Genomic DNA, 18,007 nt, shown 5'->3' with positions numbered 1-18,007 from the left:
AATAGTAATTTAGAATCAAGCTCAAGACAAAGAAGCAGAGGAAGAGTGGAGCATGCATTACAGACTGCAAATGCTTTAAATCTTTCAAATGTTACTTTTTTAAACCATTGTTGAGATGTACAACTAATATTAGAGAACTTCATGCACACCTTGTCTTTTCCTATTACAGAATAAAAAATATAACTTTCTAATTAAACTATACTATCAGGTCTAATGTTGTGAATTAACATCCTATGCAGTTTTTATGCTTCTAAATTGGAACCTTTTATATAATTTGTGAAATAGTGGGAAAACAATATGAATCTACATTTATGACAGAAAATACAAATGTGGTATACATATACGCATGCTATTCTGTACATTTTTCATGTAGTTTGGAAATTTTTCATGTAGTTTGTTTTTTTAGTTCCCCTTATTACTCACCCCTATTTATAAATATGCTAATACTGCATTTTCTTCTTATTATTTTTTATATTTTGTTGTTGTATGTTTATTGTTTTGCATATAAAATGATTTTAAAAAATAAATAAAAAACAACTTTCTTAAAACATTTGCATAAGCTTAAATGAACTGTCTGAAGCAACAAATGAAAAATAAATAAATAAATAAAATAAAAGCTAAAGCGAACGCCCAATAGACCGCGCAAGCTGATTGGCCAAGGAACGGAAGTCGTCACCTTTCTCACAGCTCACGCAGAACACTTCCGACTTCCGACGTTGATAAATATACAGCATTTTTTTTCCCCTTTGCCTCTGAGCGTTACGGAATCCTTTAGTAATTACCTCTCCGCTGTGGGACTTTACAGAGGAAGGCGAGAGCAGGTATTTCTTCATGCTGAGGCTGTGTTTTTATCATATTACCTCGACGAACGTCGAGATGGCCCCATTTATCTGTTGACTTTGATAGCCAGCTTGCTACTATCTGCCTTTGGGAGTGTTCGCTAGGTTTCTAACTTGTACTTTAAGCACTAAAGTAAAGCTTGAATAACCCCAGGACAAAGTCTGTTACATTTTAACCTAAATAAATTGGAAGAAAAAAAGTGAAATTTTGTCTAGAAATAAAGACACTGGGTAAATACGTTAAAGATTGATATACATCCCCTGTAATGGATGGTATTACAGGCTAAGTAATTTAACCACGGCACCCTATAGGTACACTTTCTGTTTTCGTCAACAAAAATAACCAAGGTGTTAAATTACATAGCGTAGATTACATTGGACCTTGAAATAAGACACGCCTTACATGAAACAGTTTTGGTCTTCATGAGTCTTTGATGGAATGCATCGCTCACACAGTTCCTACTCACTGGTGTAAACAACTTTAGTATGTACTATCCAATGTATAAAATGCTATATATATTTTATTATTTGTATTTGGATTAAATTCTTCGAAAAGAGTCAGTTTTTTAATAAAGATATTATATATATATATATATATATATATATATATATATATATATATATATATATATATATATATAATTTGTAATAGAGATTATATTATTTTAAAGAAGGTTACAGGTCTCTTGGGATAACTGCAAGTAAGTTGCCCATTTTTACCTGCAGTGGGCCCTCCATTGAGGATGACAATGGATGAGTTGAAGAATGAAGCTGAGACAAATTCGATAGTCTCCATGACATTATATGCAGTCATGTACCCTGTCTTCAATGAGGTATTTTCACGTATACTTCAGTCTTCCCCAATATGCGGTTTTTAATAGTGTTTTGTGAATATTAAAAGTGTGGTAATGTACCCTGTCTTCAATTAGGTATTTTCACATACCCTTCAGTCTTCCCCAATATGCAGTTTTTAATAGTTTTTTGTGAATATTAAAAGTGTGGTCATGTACCATGTCATCTGATATTGTTATTTTATACGACAGTTGGAGAGGATAAACTTGTCAGCGGCACAGACATTGCGTGCAGCATTTATCAAAGTAAGATTTTCTGGTTATGTCTTGAATTCCTCAAGAATGTGTCTTTCATCAGCACTTTGGAAATCCATAAAATTATTTGGATGTGACATGCCATCATATGGTAATATATTACTGTTTGAAAAGAGGAGTTTCATGCCTAACATTCATGTTCTCTTTCTCAAAAGGCAGAAAAAGAGAACCCAGGGCTCACTCAGGATATCATAATGAAGATCCTGGAGAAGAAGAATGTGGAGATCAACTTCACAGAGTCACTACTGCGCATGGCTGCAGATGATGTGGAGGGTAAGAATACACCATATGTCTCTGGTACCTTCCCTCTTTCTCAGACAGCATCTTTCCTGCTGGGTTATTCAGAAATGAGACTGAATAACCCAGCATTAAAGACATAGTTCACCCAAAAGTGAAAATTCCCTCATCATTCACTCACCCTCATGCCTTCTGTAGGAAATGTGCGACTTTGTGGTAGGGTATATTTACAACTGCCATCATTCATCACCAATAATATGTAAGAATTGTATAATTGGAACGCTAAATGTAACGGGCAGGTTTAAACATGCCCCCATTTATCCACCAATAATATGTAGGATTTATATGTAAATTAGTTTAGCTATCTTGGCCGTGTTTGACCACCATTATATGAAGGATATAAAAAAATCTGCTAAAAATTATCCACCATTAAATATGTAATATAACAGGCTCATTGTATCTGCTTACAATTTATATGTAAGGAATTTTAGTTCAAGAAGGGAATTTTGATTAATTTGGGGAATATTGAAATAATTAAGGTGTACTTATCACTCGGCCACACTGAGTTAATATGATGCATGTGTTAACTCTTTAGAATAATGCTATTCTCAAGGCCATTGAAAATAATAACACAAATATGTTAAAATATTGTTTGAGCATGGAGCATAGATCTTTAAGCATCAATATTGATAATATTATTTATCAAAATATACCACAGTCAAATCCTCTTTGAATACAAACAAAACTATTTCTTATCTACAACATCAAAGTAATTAACACACATAGATGAACATAAAGCCACCACGAGGACCTAGTAAGTAGTGGGAATTGGGCATTCAAAATTGGAAGAAAAGGGGATAAGAAAAAAAAGATTGTGGACGCCAGATAATTAGATGCTGGAATGATCAGATGGAACTGTGAAGAGAGGCCTCCCGCAAGGGAGACTCGTGACTCCCCTTCACGTGTGTAAGTTGTAGCAAAGAGAAGAGCGTTTTGGAACTTTGCGTTTCGAGCTTTCCTGAACACTACATTTTGCGGAACCTGGGCAGAGGGGCGCCGAAGAAAGGCTAAGAGAAGAGCACGATCCAAGGGCCAAGAGAGAAGAGTTTGTCCTAGGCGGGGAGGTTTTGTTGAGTTGAGGTTGGCCGCACCCAAAGGTATCTTGAGCAAATCAGTCTTTTGTTGGATCACATGGTAATTTCTGTCCTCTTTAAGATAATTAATTTATGGCCTTTGTTCTATGGTTTGTCAGTTTTCCTGCTCAAAAAGTGAACATGCTTTTATCCTGACTTTTGTATAATGAAATCGGTGCAAGAGACATGCTATTTGTTAGCATCAACTTTCTCTACATAAACATGACATACTTTCATGAATATTCAATGTGCTAGTTACAAAACATAAAAATACCTGATTCAAAATTATAATGGTTAATTCATTGGTTTTACAACATGGACAATACATTACACATTATGAGAAACATGCATTTGTCCATATTTTTAGTATCCTGGATTGAAGTGAAATGAGAAAAATCCAAAATCCATGTCAAATGTTCATGAATTAAGCTTCATGTGAGCTGCTGAGCAGAAGACGTTCCTCATGATTAGTATAATAATTTTAAGTGTAGACAGTTGGTTATATTGAAGAACCATGGAATGTCTTTGTTCTGTGATTTCACGGGTTTCCATGGCGATGGTTATTTATCTACCTCTTGGAATGTGTTTGCCAGTTATGGGGGGTTTTCTAGGAGTGTGTTCTGACAGATCTGTCCTTTGTATTTAAGACAGTTAAGATTTGCCAGATGCCAGAAATTCAAACTAGCCGCACCAGTCTGAATATCTTTATTTCTCAGGAGAATGTCAGTGTAGATTCTATATTTAAGCCATTCTGCATAGAAATTGTTAATTCTTCTGCCTATAACATCCTACACTTCCCTGATGTGATTGACTTTCTTCTGCTGAACACAAATTAAGATTTTTTAGAAGAATATTTCAGCTCTGATGATCTTCACAATGCACAAAGTGAATGCATAAAAGTAAGCCAAAAGAGTCTAGTTGTTAAACTGTTTTAATGTTGATCTTTTTTTTTTTTTTTTTTTTTACAATCAATCTCCACAATTGTGAAATTGATTACTTTCACATTTTTTTTTCTTTTTTTTTTTTTTTTTTTGCATTTATGTAGATTTTTGAGCTTCAAAATGTTGGTAGTCATTCACTTGCATTGTGATGACCAACAGAGCTGAAATATTCTAAAAATCTCTATCTGTTTTCAGCAGAAGAAAGAAAGTTGATCACATGTGGGAGGGCATGAGGGTGAGTAAATTTTGAGAGAATTTACATTTTTGGGTAAACTATCACTGAAAATAACACTCAAAATAATGCAAATGATGATCTACCTTCCCAGTAATCCGAGAAGTCCCTTTCACTGTACAAAATCTTTAGATCATTTGCACTATTGTAGTATTGGAACCTGTGAGGTGTGTGTAAGATGACTTCATTGTAAGAACTCTAACATATTTTGTAGAGTACATGATTGAAAGACCAGAGCAAGAATTCCAGGACCTGAATGAGAAAGCAAGAGCCCTCAAACATATCCTAAGTAAAATCCCAGATGAGATCAACGACAGAGTGCGCTTTCTACAGACCATAAAGTGAGTATCACATCCCTTGTCTTAACCTTATGTGGTATAGAGGGTAAAGAGCTGTCTGTAATAGATATGCTGCAGGGTCGAATTCTCTAAAGAGCGATCCATGAGATCTCACTATTGTCTGCTTGAGCAAGACACTTAACCCCAGCTTGCTCTAGGGGGATTGTCCCTATACAAATTGTACTGTAAGTTGCTTTGGATGTAAGCGTTAATGATAACTCTCTAAATGCTATTTAAGCTTGTGGATTTTTCCCCTTTATTGCCTTCCATAAAGACTAGTGTTTTAGAATGAATCAAGTAATCAGCCAATGATTAATCAACTAAGCAATCTCACAAAGCTGTCAATAACATGGATACCTAGACCTCAGGAGATATCTAAATGTAAAAGTTTAGTAGACATTTTAATGGGACCTGTTTGCTATTTTCTGCCCATTCTCTACTCTCTGACTGCTGAGTCAATGCTTCTTTCAGTTCATAAATGTATTCATTACTCCTGACCCTCATGCTGATTTCCACAGAGACATAGCCAGTGCTATAAAGGAGCTGCTGGACACAGTCAACAATGTGTTTAAGAAATATCAGTACCAGAATCGTAGGGTAAGCATTTTTTATTTCACAGAAACAGCGTGCACAGTTGTACCTGCATGTTGGGACAAAATTCTTGTCTAGTCTGCATTAGCGAGATTTGAATGTGGCTGTAGTTAACAATTGAATTGGTTAATGTGGAGAAATTTTCTTATTTCCAGGCACTTGAACATCAAAAGAAGGAGTTTGTGAAGTACTCCAAAAGCTTCAGTGATACACTGAAAACATACTTCAAAGATGGAAAGTAAGTAAGCAAGCAAGCAAGCAGTGACAGTTGATCCAAGCAGACATCTGTTGGTAGTTTTACAGATCTTCATTACTTGTAAGCTGAAAGTGCATTTCTCAATGAAAAATGAGCAGCCAATTTATGTCCTGAGCTCTGACGTTTTTCCTTTTCTCACTCACAGGGCAATACATGTCTTTATCAGTGCCAACAGGCTTATCCACCAAACTAACTTGATACTGCAGACCTTTAAAACTGTCGCATAGGAGGCAAAGCTGTGATGTATGCAGAAGTGTGAAACCAGTTATATGTAATATACAAAGGATTTTATTAATATTATTATTTTGACTTTTGAAAGTATAACTTATAAACCTTGCTTCATTTGATGGAACATAAAATGACAAGTTTAAGACTAAACATGTTAATTTACTTAGTTTATCATTATTTCAACATTCTTGACAGCTCCATTACCTTTTCTTTCACAGTTCCAATCAAATGAAAGCCAAAAGACTGCGCCTTAAAGTGTCATGCAACATTCCATATTCAAAGTGTAAATATTGGTATTCTTTCTTTGATATTTGGGCATAAAGAATAAGAAATAAAAATTGTGTATTTAACAGATATTTGGTTATAAATGTTCAATAAATAATTTACAAATGTGGAATTTTTGAATATGCTCTGTTCCAGGAGGTTTTGATTTATTCACTTAATAAATCCCCAGAGATGCACCAAGGAAGTTCAAAACACTACTTTTATGATGTCTGCTCCATAATGTACATTAAGATGCACAGTTAATGGAAGCGATATTGGACTCTTTGTGTGTTTAAGTGGAATTTTAATGATCTATGTGATATCCAAGTAGAGACAGAAGGGGGTATCCTGGGCTGTAAGATGCTGAGTATAATCTAATTTAGTAGCTCAAACGCATAATGATATTTCTTTTTAAACTAAAAAGAAATAACATCTTTAATTCTGAGCCTTTGCATCATATATTTGTATTGGGTGAATTCAGGTAAAGTGGGACACTTTTGATATTGAGATGACGAGTACCCACAAAACGTATATTCAGCCACAATGTTAAAACTATCTGCCTAATATTGTGTTGGTCCCGCCAAAACAGCGCCTACCCGCATCTCAGAATAGCATTCTGAAATTATATTGTTCTCACCACAATTGTACAGAGCAGTTATCTGAGTTACTGTAGACTTTATTAGTTCAAAGCAGGCTGGCCATTCTCTGTTGAACTCTCTCATCAACAAGACATTTCTGTCCACAGATCTGCCACTCCCTTGATGACTTTTGTTTTTGGAACCATTCGGAGTAAATTCTAGAGACTGTTGTGTGTGAAAATCCCAGGAGCTCAGCAGTTACAGAAATACTCAAGCCAGCCCATCTGGCAGCAACAATCATGCCACGGTCCAAATCACTGAGATCACATTTTTTCCCATTCTGATGGTTGATGTGAACATTAGTTAACTTCTGACTTGTATCAGCATTTTATGCACTGCACTGTGGCCACACGATTGGCTGATTGGATAATTGCTGGTGCCAGATGGGCTGGTTTGAGTATTTCAGTAACTGCTGATATTCCTGGGATTTTTCACTCACAATACTCTCTAGACTTACTCAGAATGGTGCCAAAAACAAAACACATCCAATGATAGGCAGTTTTAAACAGAGAATGGCCAGACAATTTTGAACTGACAATGTATGTAAACTCAGCCAACCGCTCTGTACAATTGTGGTGAGAAGAATAGCATTTCAGAATGCTATTCTGATATGCGGCGTTGGTGCTGATTTGACAGCACAAGGGGACCTACATAATATTAGGCAGATGGTTTTAATGTTGTGGCTGTTCGGTGTATATGGAAATAGATATGCAGTGTCATTTTTTTTTAATCTTTAGTAGGTCAATTTGACAACTCATTTTTATACAACAATTGATTATTTAGCTTAAAGGAATAGTTCACCCAAAAATGAAAATTCTCTCATCATTTACTCTTATGCCATCTCAAATGTGTATGAATTTCTTTGTTCTGCTGAACTCAAAAGAGTTTTAGAAGAATATCTCTGCTCTTTTGGTCTATAAATTGCAAGTGAATGGCTACCAAATTTTGAAGCTCAAAAAAATCACAAGTCAGCATAAAGGTAATCCATAAAACTCCAACGGATAAATCAATGTCTTCAGAAGTGATATAGGTATGGGAGAGTAACAGATCACTTTAACCTTCTTGTGTTTTTGGTGATTCACATTCTTCATACATATAGCCTTCTACTGGGCAGGGAGAAGAATGTCTAGCAAAAAATGACTTGAATATTGTTCATATTTCTCTCCCACACCTATCATATCGCTTCTGAGCACATGGATTAAAATACTGCAGTCATATGGATTGCTTTTATGATGCCTTTGTATGGTTTTTGGAGTGTTCAAATTTTGGCACCCATTCACTTGCATTGTATGGATTAACGGAGCTGAAATAATCTTCTAAAAATCATAATTTGTATTCTGTAGAAGAAAGTAAGTCATCCACATCTGGGATAGAATGAGGTTGAGTAAATGAGAGAATTTTCATTTTTGGGTGAACTACTCACCCAAAACTAATTTTAATTGTGTTGACACCTCATGTTGCTCCAAACCTGTATGGTTTTCTTTCTCTTGTGGAACATAAAAGATGGCGTTAGGTAGAGTGACCACATGGAACAACAATGAGGGTACAAAATTACATAATTTTCATTTTTGGGTGAACAGGTACTTCAAATATTCCATAAGCATTGTTACATACCTCCTGTTGCTGCCTCAGTTATGTGTGTGGTAAAATCTTAAGCGAAAAGCACAAGTGACTTAAGGCAGGGCGACAGATGATACTGGTGAGCAAACCATTTTACTGACTCTAAATAGAACGCCCAAGGCTAGCACAGACAAGTTGCTGCCTCTGCTTTAATAACTAATGATGCCCTTTTAGGCTCACTGATTTGTCTTGTGAAAACTATTTGTTTGAAATCATTTGTTGAAAAGTTCCTAAGTTTGTAGCTGCAGCAGATTGATCAATCATAGAGACTCATTGATTGGAAATGTCAGCAGGTGTCCCTGTCTGTGTCGATTATTATATTGATTACTTGTTTTCTACCTGTCGATATAAGACTGAGGACTGCTGCTTCCTGGTGGTGGGTTCAGTGGAGCTTCTGTCTGTGAGTCTGATAAAGCGAAAGTGGTATGTGGTAAAACAGCACATATTCTGTCCTTTTGGCATCGGCAGAACCTGTTGAAAAGGCTGAAGAGGCCACCAGTCTGCTGTTTCACAGGGTCTTTTGACGTTGGAAATGCTGCTGCCACACTCCTCCAATGCCTGTTTTAATAGCTCTCTTCATAATAAGTGCTTGTTATAGAATAAAAACAACCCAGAGAGTTGGTATCTCTGAAGTACAAATTCTATTTCATTTTCAAAGTGGCCTTTGCATTTGGAATTTTAAATTTAAATCAGATGCTCAAAGTCATTCCAGTCAAAATGTCCAATTTAATTTATACACAGTGTTTGATATTCATGTGATGCTCCTCCAGTCTCCTGGATTCAGAAAGTGCTGGCATTAATGTGGAATGCCCATGAGTCAGTGCAGAATTAGCATTTAAAATGGTCTGAGTTGCGTTTAATGAGCCTCTACCAGGGACAGCTTTGTTTGTGTCTGCGTTCTTGGAAGATCAGAGAAGAAGTTTACACATTTGGACAAGTCCAGAAGTGTATAAGCCTATGATTCAGAAGTTCACTCACAGTTAATCACATATATCTATAGGTCTTAAATATTTTGAGTTTACTCTAAAGAGTTATAATTATAAGCAATGATTTCACTACAGGTTAAGTAGGAATTGTTTTATGCTTAATTTATTTGCTATGCTCTCTTTAATTTTATCAATATCAGAGATTTTAGTTATACCTGAAAGATGTCACAAATATCTATAAGTATAATATTGATGGGTTCCCTCTCAAAATAAATGTTGGTTTCATTCTAGATTAATTAGGGTAAGGTTTACGGTTGTTATTATATGTCAAAGTACATACCTGAAATATAGTCACCAATGTGAGCTCTGAGGATTTCAATCATTTTTAGAGGCACGTATCACATCAGTAATCTCTGTTCAATCATACATCGATTTTTGGATGAAACACTCCCAGAATCTCTTGCCAGGATATATGAAGAGCCATCAGAATCCCTGCTGATATTACTGCTGGAGAGAGCACTTTGGTGGAGAAGTGGGACCTCCTCACACCATTAGTTATCATAGCAACATGCTTGATTGATAGATTGCTGAGTGCTTGTTTATTTTTGACTGAATCTGAATGTGTGTGCGGGTGCAAAAACTGGATGTCCTACTGTAACCTAGGTAATTAAAATGCAGAAATCTTTCAATCCACAGGTATTTGTGTGCTCTTCCATGAAATTAAAATTGTTGTTGAACCATGGATTAACTTGGGGCGAGGTAACTGAATACACAAGTACTTTCATAGTAGTGTGTCCTGCATACTGTCTCAGCACATAGCATGTAATTAATGATACTTTGTTTATTAATACAGTCCTCAGTCTTTGTACAGTCATTGTGCAGTTCAAGATGATAAAAAAAATATATATTTTGATGAGCCGTAAAATGGACCTCTTTTTTCATCCCCTTCATTCCCTCATGTCAAGAAAAACTTGGTAAACATGAACTTCAAGGGATTTGATATTTAAAACGCTGACCAAGTTTGAATGAATCATGAATTATTCAGGTTTCTTTCCACAGTAATGGACAAGTGTGTGTGTGTGTGTGTGTGTGTGTGATTGGTCATTTGTATGTGTAAGAGAGGGTAATTTGTTGTTGTGTGAGAGTACGGACTAGGGAGGTCGAACTGCTGTGGGCATCATCCCCAATCTTCCCATATCAGCCACTGGATGACAGTATAGTACTGACTGATACACTGGCTGTAATCTAATGGGTTTCTTATTTAAATGTCTCAACTTGTAGAGCCTATTATCCTAATGTAGCCAATTAAAATAACATTGCTAGTCATTTAGAGGATGTGTGCTGCCATTCAATGACATAAAATTCAGGTAGACATTTTAAAAGTTTCTACAGTGACTACTAAGCTTGAGATGTTGGTTGACTGTGATGCTTTCCCTCTAGAAGCATGTCAGTTTCTCTGAGTACTTTGGAGGCAATCCTCTGCCTGTCTCTGTTCCCAACTGCCATAACACTTCTCACAAGCAGAAGGGTGAAAATTCCCTCACACAGCGTAATTGTATCAAAATACATGTTAGAGCACCAATAGAACAGATGTTTTATATTCCTGTGTTCTTACACCTCCATAATTTCCCTCTTAACAGCAACTTTGCAACAGCCTTAGAATTTCTAGAAGCAAAGAGCCGTACGTCTTTGCAGAATCAGAACTGTAAAGAGGATAGAAGGCAATTAATAATGGATAGCTCACCCAAAAATTAAAATTCTGTCATCATTTATTCACCCTCGAGTTGTTCCAAACCCTTACGGCTTACTTTCTACCATGAAAAGCAAAAGGAGATGTTCAGCACAATGTTAGTCTCAGTCACCCTCATTGCATCTTTTTTTTTTTCTCCATATAATGAAAGCTAATGGTGATTGAGGCTAACATTCTACCTAAAATCTCTTGTGTGTTCCATGGAAAATAAAATAAATGTATATTTTTGGATGGACTGTCCAATTAGCTTCTATTCAGAACACAATTTTAATTCACAACTGAGGATCTTCAATCAAATCTAGTGATTATGTCCATTTTGCTCCATGAGGAGCCAGCTGTTTTTAATGCAGGGGCAGCGTGGGTCACAACACTGGTATTTCAGTAGGTCGGCAGTCTGATAACGCTCTACAGCAAAGGCTAGCCCACTTGGCTGTTTCTGTTACTGTTTAAAGCACAATAGAGAAAATCTTCTCTCTCTCGACTTTCCTTTAAAAGGTTTATCTCAATAATGTGTTTCAGGAAAGGTCAAAAGTCAGTCCTTGCAATCTCCAATGCTCTGTTACAAATAACTTCAGAGCTTTAGCATATACTTTATAGACACCAGCTGATAATGGTTGTGCTTTTGAAAACGTCCTGTTTATTCACCCTCCTGCCCCCCAGAAGCTCTTTCTCATATTTTCCTCATCTAAAACTTTCATTCTTAAAGGGATAGTTCACCAAAAAAAAAAAAATTGGTTCGGCCATCATGTACTCACCGTCATGTTGTCCCAAACTCATTTGACTCTCTTCTGTGAAACGCAAACAAAGATTTTTTTAAAAGGTATATAATGTGTTTTTTTTTTTTTTTTGTGTGCATGTGTATATATAGTACATACGTTAAACACAAGGAAGTGTAAACAAGTTTCTTTCATGAACCCACCAAGGAGCCTGCAGATGTCAAGATTTATAGTGAAAGAGGAGTTACATTTTGGTCTGTTTCTCACCCAAAACCAATCATATCACTTCAGAAGACATGGATTAAACCACCTGAGTTACATCAATTACTTTATGCTGCAGTATATGCTTTTTGGAGCTTGAAAGTTATGGACCCAATTGACTTGGATTACAGGTGAAACTCGAAAAATTAGAATATCGTGCAAAAGTTCATAAATTTCAGTAATTCAACTTAAAAGGTGAAACTAATATATTATATAGACTCATTACAAGCAAAGTAAGATATTTCAAGCCTTTATTTTATATAATTTTGATGATTATGGCTTACAGCTTATGAAAACCCCAAATTCAGAATCTCAGAAAATTAGAATATTGTGAAAAGGTTCAGTATTGTAGGCTCAAAGTGTCACACTCTAATCAGCTAAACACCTGCAAAGGGTTCCTGAGCCTTTAAATGGTCTCTCAGTCTGGTTCAGTTGAATTCACAATCATGGGGAAGACTGCTGACCTGACAGTTGTGCAGAAAACCGTCATTGACATCCTCCACAAGGAGGGAAAGCCTCAAAAGGTAATTGCAAAAGAAGTTGGATGTTCTCAAAGTTCTGTAGCAAAGCACATTAATAGAAAGTTAAGTGGAAGGGAAAAGTGTGGAAGAAAAAGGTGCACAAGCAGCAGGGATGACCGTAGCCTGGAGAGGATTGTCAGGAAAAGGCCATTCAAATGTGTGGGGGAGCTTCACAAGGAGTGGACTGAGGCTGGAGTTACTGCATCAAGAGCCACCACACACAGACGGGTCCTGGACATGGGCTTCAAATGTCAAACATCTTACCTGGGCTAAAGAAAAAAAGAACTGGGCTGTTGCTCAGTGGTCCAAAGTCCTCTTTTCTGATGAGAGCAAATTTTGCATCTCATTTGGAAACCAAGGTCCCAGAGTCTGGAGGAAGAATGGAGAGGCACACAATCCAAGATGCTTGAAGTCCAGTGTGAAGTTTCCACAGTCTGTGTTGGTTTGGGGAGCCATGTCATCGGCTGGTGTTGGTCCACTGTGCTTTATTAAGTCCAGAGTCAACGCAGCCGTCTACCGGGACATTTTAGAGCACTTCATGCTTCCTTCAGCAGACAAGCTTTATGGAGATGCTGACTTCATTTTCCAGCAGGACTTGGCACCTGCCCACACTGCCAAAGTACCAAAACATGGTTCAATGACCATGGTATTACTGTGCTTGATTGGCCAGCAAACTCGCCTGACCTGAACCCCATAGAGAATCTATGGGGCATTGCCAAGAGAAAGATGAGAGACATGAGACCAAACAATGCAGAAGAGCTGAAGGCCGCTATTGAAGCATCTTGGTCTTCCATAACACCTCAGCAGTGCCACATGCTGATAGCATCCATGCCACGCTGCATTGAGGCAGTAATTAATGCAAAAGGGGCCCAAACCAAGTACTGAGTACATATGCATGATTATACTTTTCAGAGGGCCGACATTTCTGTATTTAAAATCCTTTTTTTATTGATTTCATGTAATATTCTAATTTTCTGAGATTCTGAATTTGGGGTTTTCATAAGCTGTAAGCCATAATCATCAAAATTATATCAAATAAAGGCTTGAAATATCTTACTTTGCTTGTAATGAGTCTATATAATATATTAGTTTCACCTTTTAAGTTGAATTACTGAAATTAATGAACTTTTGCACGATATTCTAATTTTTCGAGTTTCACCTGTATATAAACTAAAACACATCATATATCTTTTAAAAAACCTTTGTGTTTGTTTGTGAAATTGTGTTTTTACTGTAGTAACACCATATCGCGTGATATGAGCTTGAAGCGATCATCTGTGTTCCGCAACTGCTTTTGGGTCCTTGAATAACGTATAATGTGCGAGTAAGGGCAGCCGGTGGACTTTCTGGTCATCTTACCTAGGGTAAGATGGTGGCCCCCCTAGGGAGTTGGTGCTCTATGCAGACTGCCGCTCTTGGCCCAGAATGTTCAGCACGAATAGCAAACCCTACTCAACTGTTCTCAACTGTGCTGGTAGAATGGCTTTAGTACACGCTGACACAAGAGTTACTTATAGCAATTTTAGTTGTTTCTAGCTCGACAAGTTCACTAATATTTGGCTGAAATTAAATAAAAGTTCCAAGTTAATTAAAAAAAAATTATGTTTAGTGTATCTTCATGATTTTATGATGATGGTTTAACTAGTATTGTTGCCTACATTTAGTTTTCCACATGCCTTTTTTAGAAGTAGATTACTAGCTCATTAAAACTCAAAATGTATCAATATATTCTAATATACTATTTTCATATAACACATATTATAATTTGTCAATAAATATACTTTTTGCTAGTCTGGAGACTTTTGCCTTTGTGTGTTCACACAAGGGCACACACAAGCCCTCAGCACATGATGGTAAACCTCTGCTTTTTCTCTTTGCTTTCCTTGTTGCAACATGGGTCGAGTCTTTCCTGTGCAATAGCTGAGTAAAACCAAGAAGAAAAAAAAAGCAGTCCTAAAAACTGGAACATGCAATCATCCTCAATAATGCACTTGCTTCCAATGTTTTCCTCTCACGCCATCGCCAAAAGACAGATCTGTTACGTACATTCTACTGATTTCATCGCACCACAGTCGAAAAAGAAAGAGTAACTATGGCAACTGCCAAAAATTGCCATAGAACGGTATGGTTTTGCAGTGAGAACTGTTCGACCTGATGGTGGAAAAGTGGATTATGTTTCCACTAAACTATTGGGGTGCAAATAGCCGCGCTGTGTGTCAGGTGCTATTTAAACCTGGATGCAAATAGTCACTCTGAATTAAAATTCTATTATAATTTACTCTATTATAATTTTACAACCTCATGTTGTTTCAAACCAGTATGATTTTCTCTCTTCCGTTGAACATGAAAGTAGATGTTAGACAGAATGTTATGGGACTGAAATATTGGTTTGGAATAGTGAAATGAAATAATGAAATAATGAAAGTGATTAAATGATGACAGAATTAATTTATGGTTTCCCATGCAGATTACAAATCTAATAATAATAATAATGTACCCTAATATTACCCCAACCCATTTTCAGTTTATTTGTCCATAGCTTCACATGACAACTGCATTTTTTTTCATTCACTACACATTACACAGTTGCAGATCATTCAATAGTACATGTGTTTAATTAAAGTGAACTGTAGTAGATTACATGGTATCCACTTAAGGTTTGAATTAGTAATGTGTGTTAATTATGCATGGGGCACCGGCTGTTGAAAAGTGTAGATTATCGGCCTTACAACACCAGTGTGATACTTTAGTAGCATGAACCCTCACACTGTGTCCATGCACAGGCGCTGTGGGCTCGTTTTAATTGCATCAGGCAGTGCCTACAGCCAGAGTACTGGGCAAGAGCCTCCCTTCTCTCTACTTAATGTCTGAGATGCTTTCAAAAGTTGTTGGTCCCTGTGCGGCAGCTGAGTCATTATGCCGGGCAGTGCCTCTCTGTGGCTTTGCACATTTTCCCTGCATTGATGTTCTTCCATCTCTCCTACTCTCCCCTAGCCTGCTGTATGTGTGATCAATTCCTACCCTTCCTGCTCTGCAAAAATGCATTTTGATATTGTTTATTGTGTATTACCAAGAAGAGCAATTGAGCAGATGCATTCATATCTGTGAGGGGGGAAAACAAATCCTTGATGGGCGGTAAAATTTCATAATATTCCCAAACCTTCAAACATTTTGCAGTACAGTATGCTCCATTCAGCATTGGAAAAAAAGAGGGAGATAGCATATGAAGCATCCAGCCCCTGATACACTAGATATACTGTATATGTATTCTTAAGGTATTTTGAACTCAAATCTCCATCCAAACTATTTTAAAAGAGTTCTGTGGAAAACAAAATGAAATAAACATTGCAACAAGAGCTATTATATTGAAGGAAGTTTGTACATTTGCCCGATTCTACAATCTTCTCAAAATGTATATTTACATGTATAGATTACCGTCTCAGCCCAAACCTTGTTTGGATCCATACGCATGAATGCATTCTGCTAAAAACCTAAAAAATGATTTGTATATTGACTTTCCCTCTTTGCAGAGAAAAAACGCCTTTTGCAATTGAAACAATGCTCCTGAAGCACAAGGTAAAAAGTGAAAATAGTTGTGCGTCTCCTGTGAGTGCTGGAATAAATGAATTGGTAAGTAGTTTGTTTGTTGGGGTTTTGCTCTGTAGTATTGTGGAGCACCTCTCTCTGTAAATTAGGTCCCAATGGAGCAGTGCATCACAAACCCCTGCACTGATTGTGGGGTATTAGTGCTAAAGCGTCAACCACCTAACTGCACTCCATTTGCATGAAAGAATCACAATCAGGCCAGGCATAAGTATTTCATTTAAAGTCATCTTAACCTTTTTTCAAAATTTTTCTAGTTTGCAGATATCATAATGTACGTAACGTTATCTTCATAACTGCATTTAACACGATTACTGCAAAGGTATGTGAGATAACATTTACACCTTCCACCTGCAGATGGAAATGCTGTGATTCGTGCAGTCTCCAGGTTCGATTTTGCTCCCAATGGTTTCTCCCATTGTGAGGACATTTCATTCAAGGGAAAACTCATGCACCCTACTCCCACAATCTTTCAGAGTACAGAGAGAGAGAGAGAGAAAAATGAATATGCCAGGATTACAGCAGGAGATGACAGATTATAGTTACATGAGATATGCAGACAATTTACCTGGGTATTGTGCATATGGTGTCTGGTCTTCTGTTTCTTCTGTATTCCAAAGCGTTTAAGCATGTCTGTGGCTCGGCACATTTTGCAAGAAATGGTCGATCTCTTGTGGCTTATCAATTTCACAGACGACTGAGTCAAATGCATATACGTTCTCCAGTGTCTTGCTCTGTATATTCCTCAGCAAATAGGTTGGAGGATTAGTTGATGCAATCGGGTAATACAGTGCTCTCTGCAGCGGTGCTCGACGCCTCTGCAAAATCCCTCAACAATGACTGTATGAAAGTTAACTTACACAAAAAATAAGAGCTGTTTAGCTTGGAGAGCCACATTCCTCTCCAGCATTATTTCTTTTGCCTCTGTTGGGCCTCTTTGTGAACAATTCTAAATGCACGAAATACAGAGATCCAAATGCTGTCTGCCTAAATGTACTCTTTTGTGTGTGTTTTTTTGTTTTTTGTTTTTTCAACTCAATGTTCTGATCTTGTGCTTATTGCCTTAAGATAAATACTCTTCTCCAACTGAAGTCCACTGTCTCATCCTGGTGATTTACAACACCACCTCGTTCCTTTAATCAATTACTCCTCAGCTAAACACTCAGACTCTGAGTCCTTTTTATTTTAGCTGTGACACTAATGTGTGGAGAGATGGCAGCCTGTAATACTCATAACTCCCTAGCGCATTGAGCAAGAGCTCTCCTTACCCCTATTGCAGATGGAGCTCACGCTTTTGCTTGAGTCCCAAGGCGCCTCCGTGCATTTCAAGGCCTGTAGGAGAAGCCCAGGCTTGCCTGGATGAGTGATTGAATTTGGACCTAATTTCTGCCACTCAGGCCCTGCGAGCAGGCTGTAAAGGTCCTGCTTACAAATCACTCCCACAGCGTAACTGCATGGGCAACTGTGTGCGTCTGCCGCAAGAACATTAGATTAATTAACGCTTCTGTGTTTGGCACAATTGGAGCTGCAAATGTTAGCATAGTGATTAGGTTTATCTGGCATTTATGTGATAAACTGTAGATTTAGGACACACAGCAATGCTGGATAACAGTGAAACGTGTGTTTACGTTCGTACATTTTTAGTCTTGTGAAAATAGTGTATTTTCACAGGTGGTGTGTGTTGATGAGTTGGTGTTTGCACTGGGTGAAGCGTATACATGAGCGGCTGCGTTGTGTACGTCCTTGCATTTAGATCTGTTAAGAAGAGAGGACTTTCTTCAGTTCTTGCATCTCAATTATGCTGGCA

At 37.2% G+C, this 18,007-nt stretch overlaps 1 protein-coding gene across 3 annotated transcripts; it reads left to right on the top strand.

Annotated features, from left to right (window-relative positions):
• The first annotated feature begins 687 nt into the window (after nt 1-687).
• pdcd10b (programmed cell death 10b) lies at nt 688-6,361 on the top strand. Of its 3 annotated transcripts, none has more exons than XM_052128821.1 (9): nt 688-821; nt 1,566-1,672; nt 1,883-1,936; nt 2,101-2,218; nt 4,703-4,829; nt 5,345-5,423; nt 5,573-5,655; nt 5,819-5,916; nt 6,120-6,361. In XM_052128821.1, exons 2-8 carry the CDS (start codon nt 1,583-1,585, stop codon nt 5,898-5,900), a joined length of 633 nt encoding a protein of 210 aa, XP_051984781.1. In that variant the 5' UTR covers nt 688-821; nt 1,566-1,582; the 3' UTR covers nt 5,901-5,916; nt 6,120-6,361. The 3 variants fall into 3 exon arrangements, with proteins under 3 accessions (XP_051984781.1, XP_051984780.1, XP_051984779.1); XM_052128820.1 differs by having other exon boundaries at nt 5,819-5,944; XM_052128819.1 differs by having other exon boundaries at nt 5,819-6,361.
• Nucleotides 6,362-18,007: the final 11,646 nt, after the last annotated feature.

Source organism: Xyrauchen texanus, chromosome 6, assembly GCF_025860055.1.
Source record: "Xyrauchen texanus isolate HMW12.3.18 chromosome 6, RBS_HiC_50CHRs, whole genome shotgun sequence".
Taxonomy (NCBI): domain Eukaryota; kingdom Metazoa; phylum Chordata; class Actinopteri; order Cypriniformes; family Catostomidae; genus Xyrauchen; species Xyrauchen texanus.
Note: the sequence above shows the minus strand (reverse complement) of the source record. Positions and strands in the feature narration are given on the sequence as shown.

Coding starts and splice junctions, on each gene's coding strand:
- pdcd10b (XM_052128821.1), top strand. CDS start 1,583: ATGACAATGGATGAGTTGAAGAATGAAGCTGAGACAAATTCGATAGTC. Junction 1,673..1,882: donor TGTACCCTGTCTTCAATGAG/GTATTTTCACGT, acceptor TTTATACGACAG/TTGGAGAGGATAAACTTGTC. Junction 5,656..5,818: donor ACATACTTCAAAGATGGAAA/GTAAGTAAGCAA, acceptor TCTCACTCACAG/GGCAATACATGTCTTTATCA.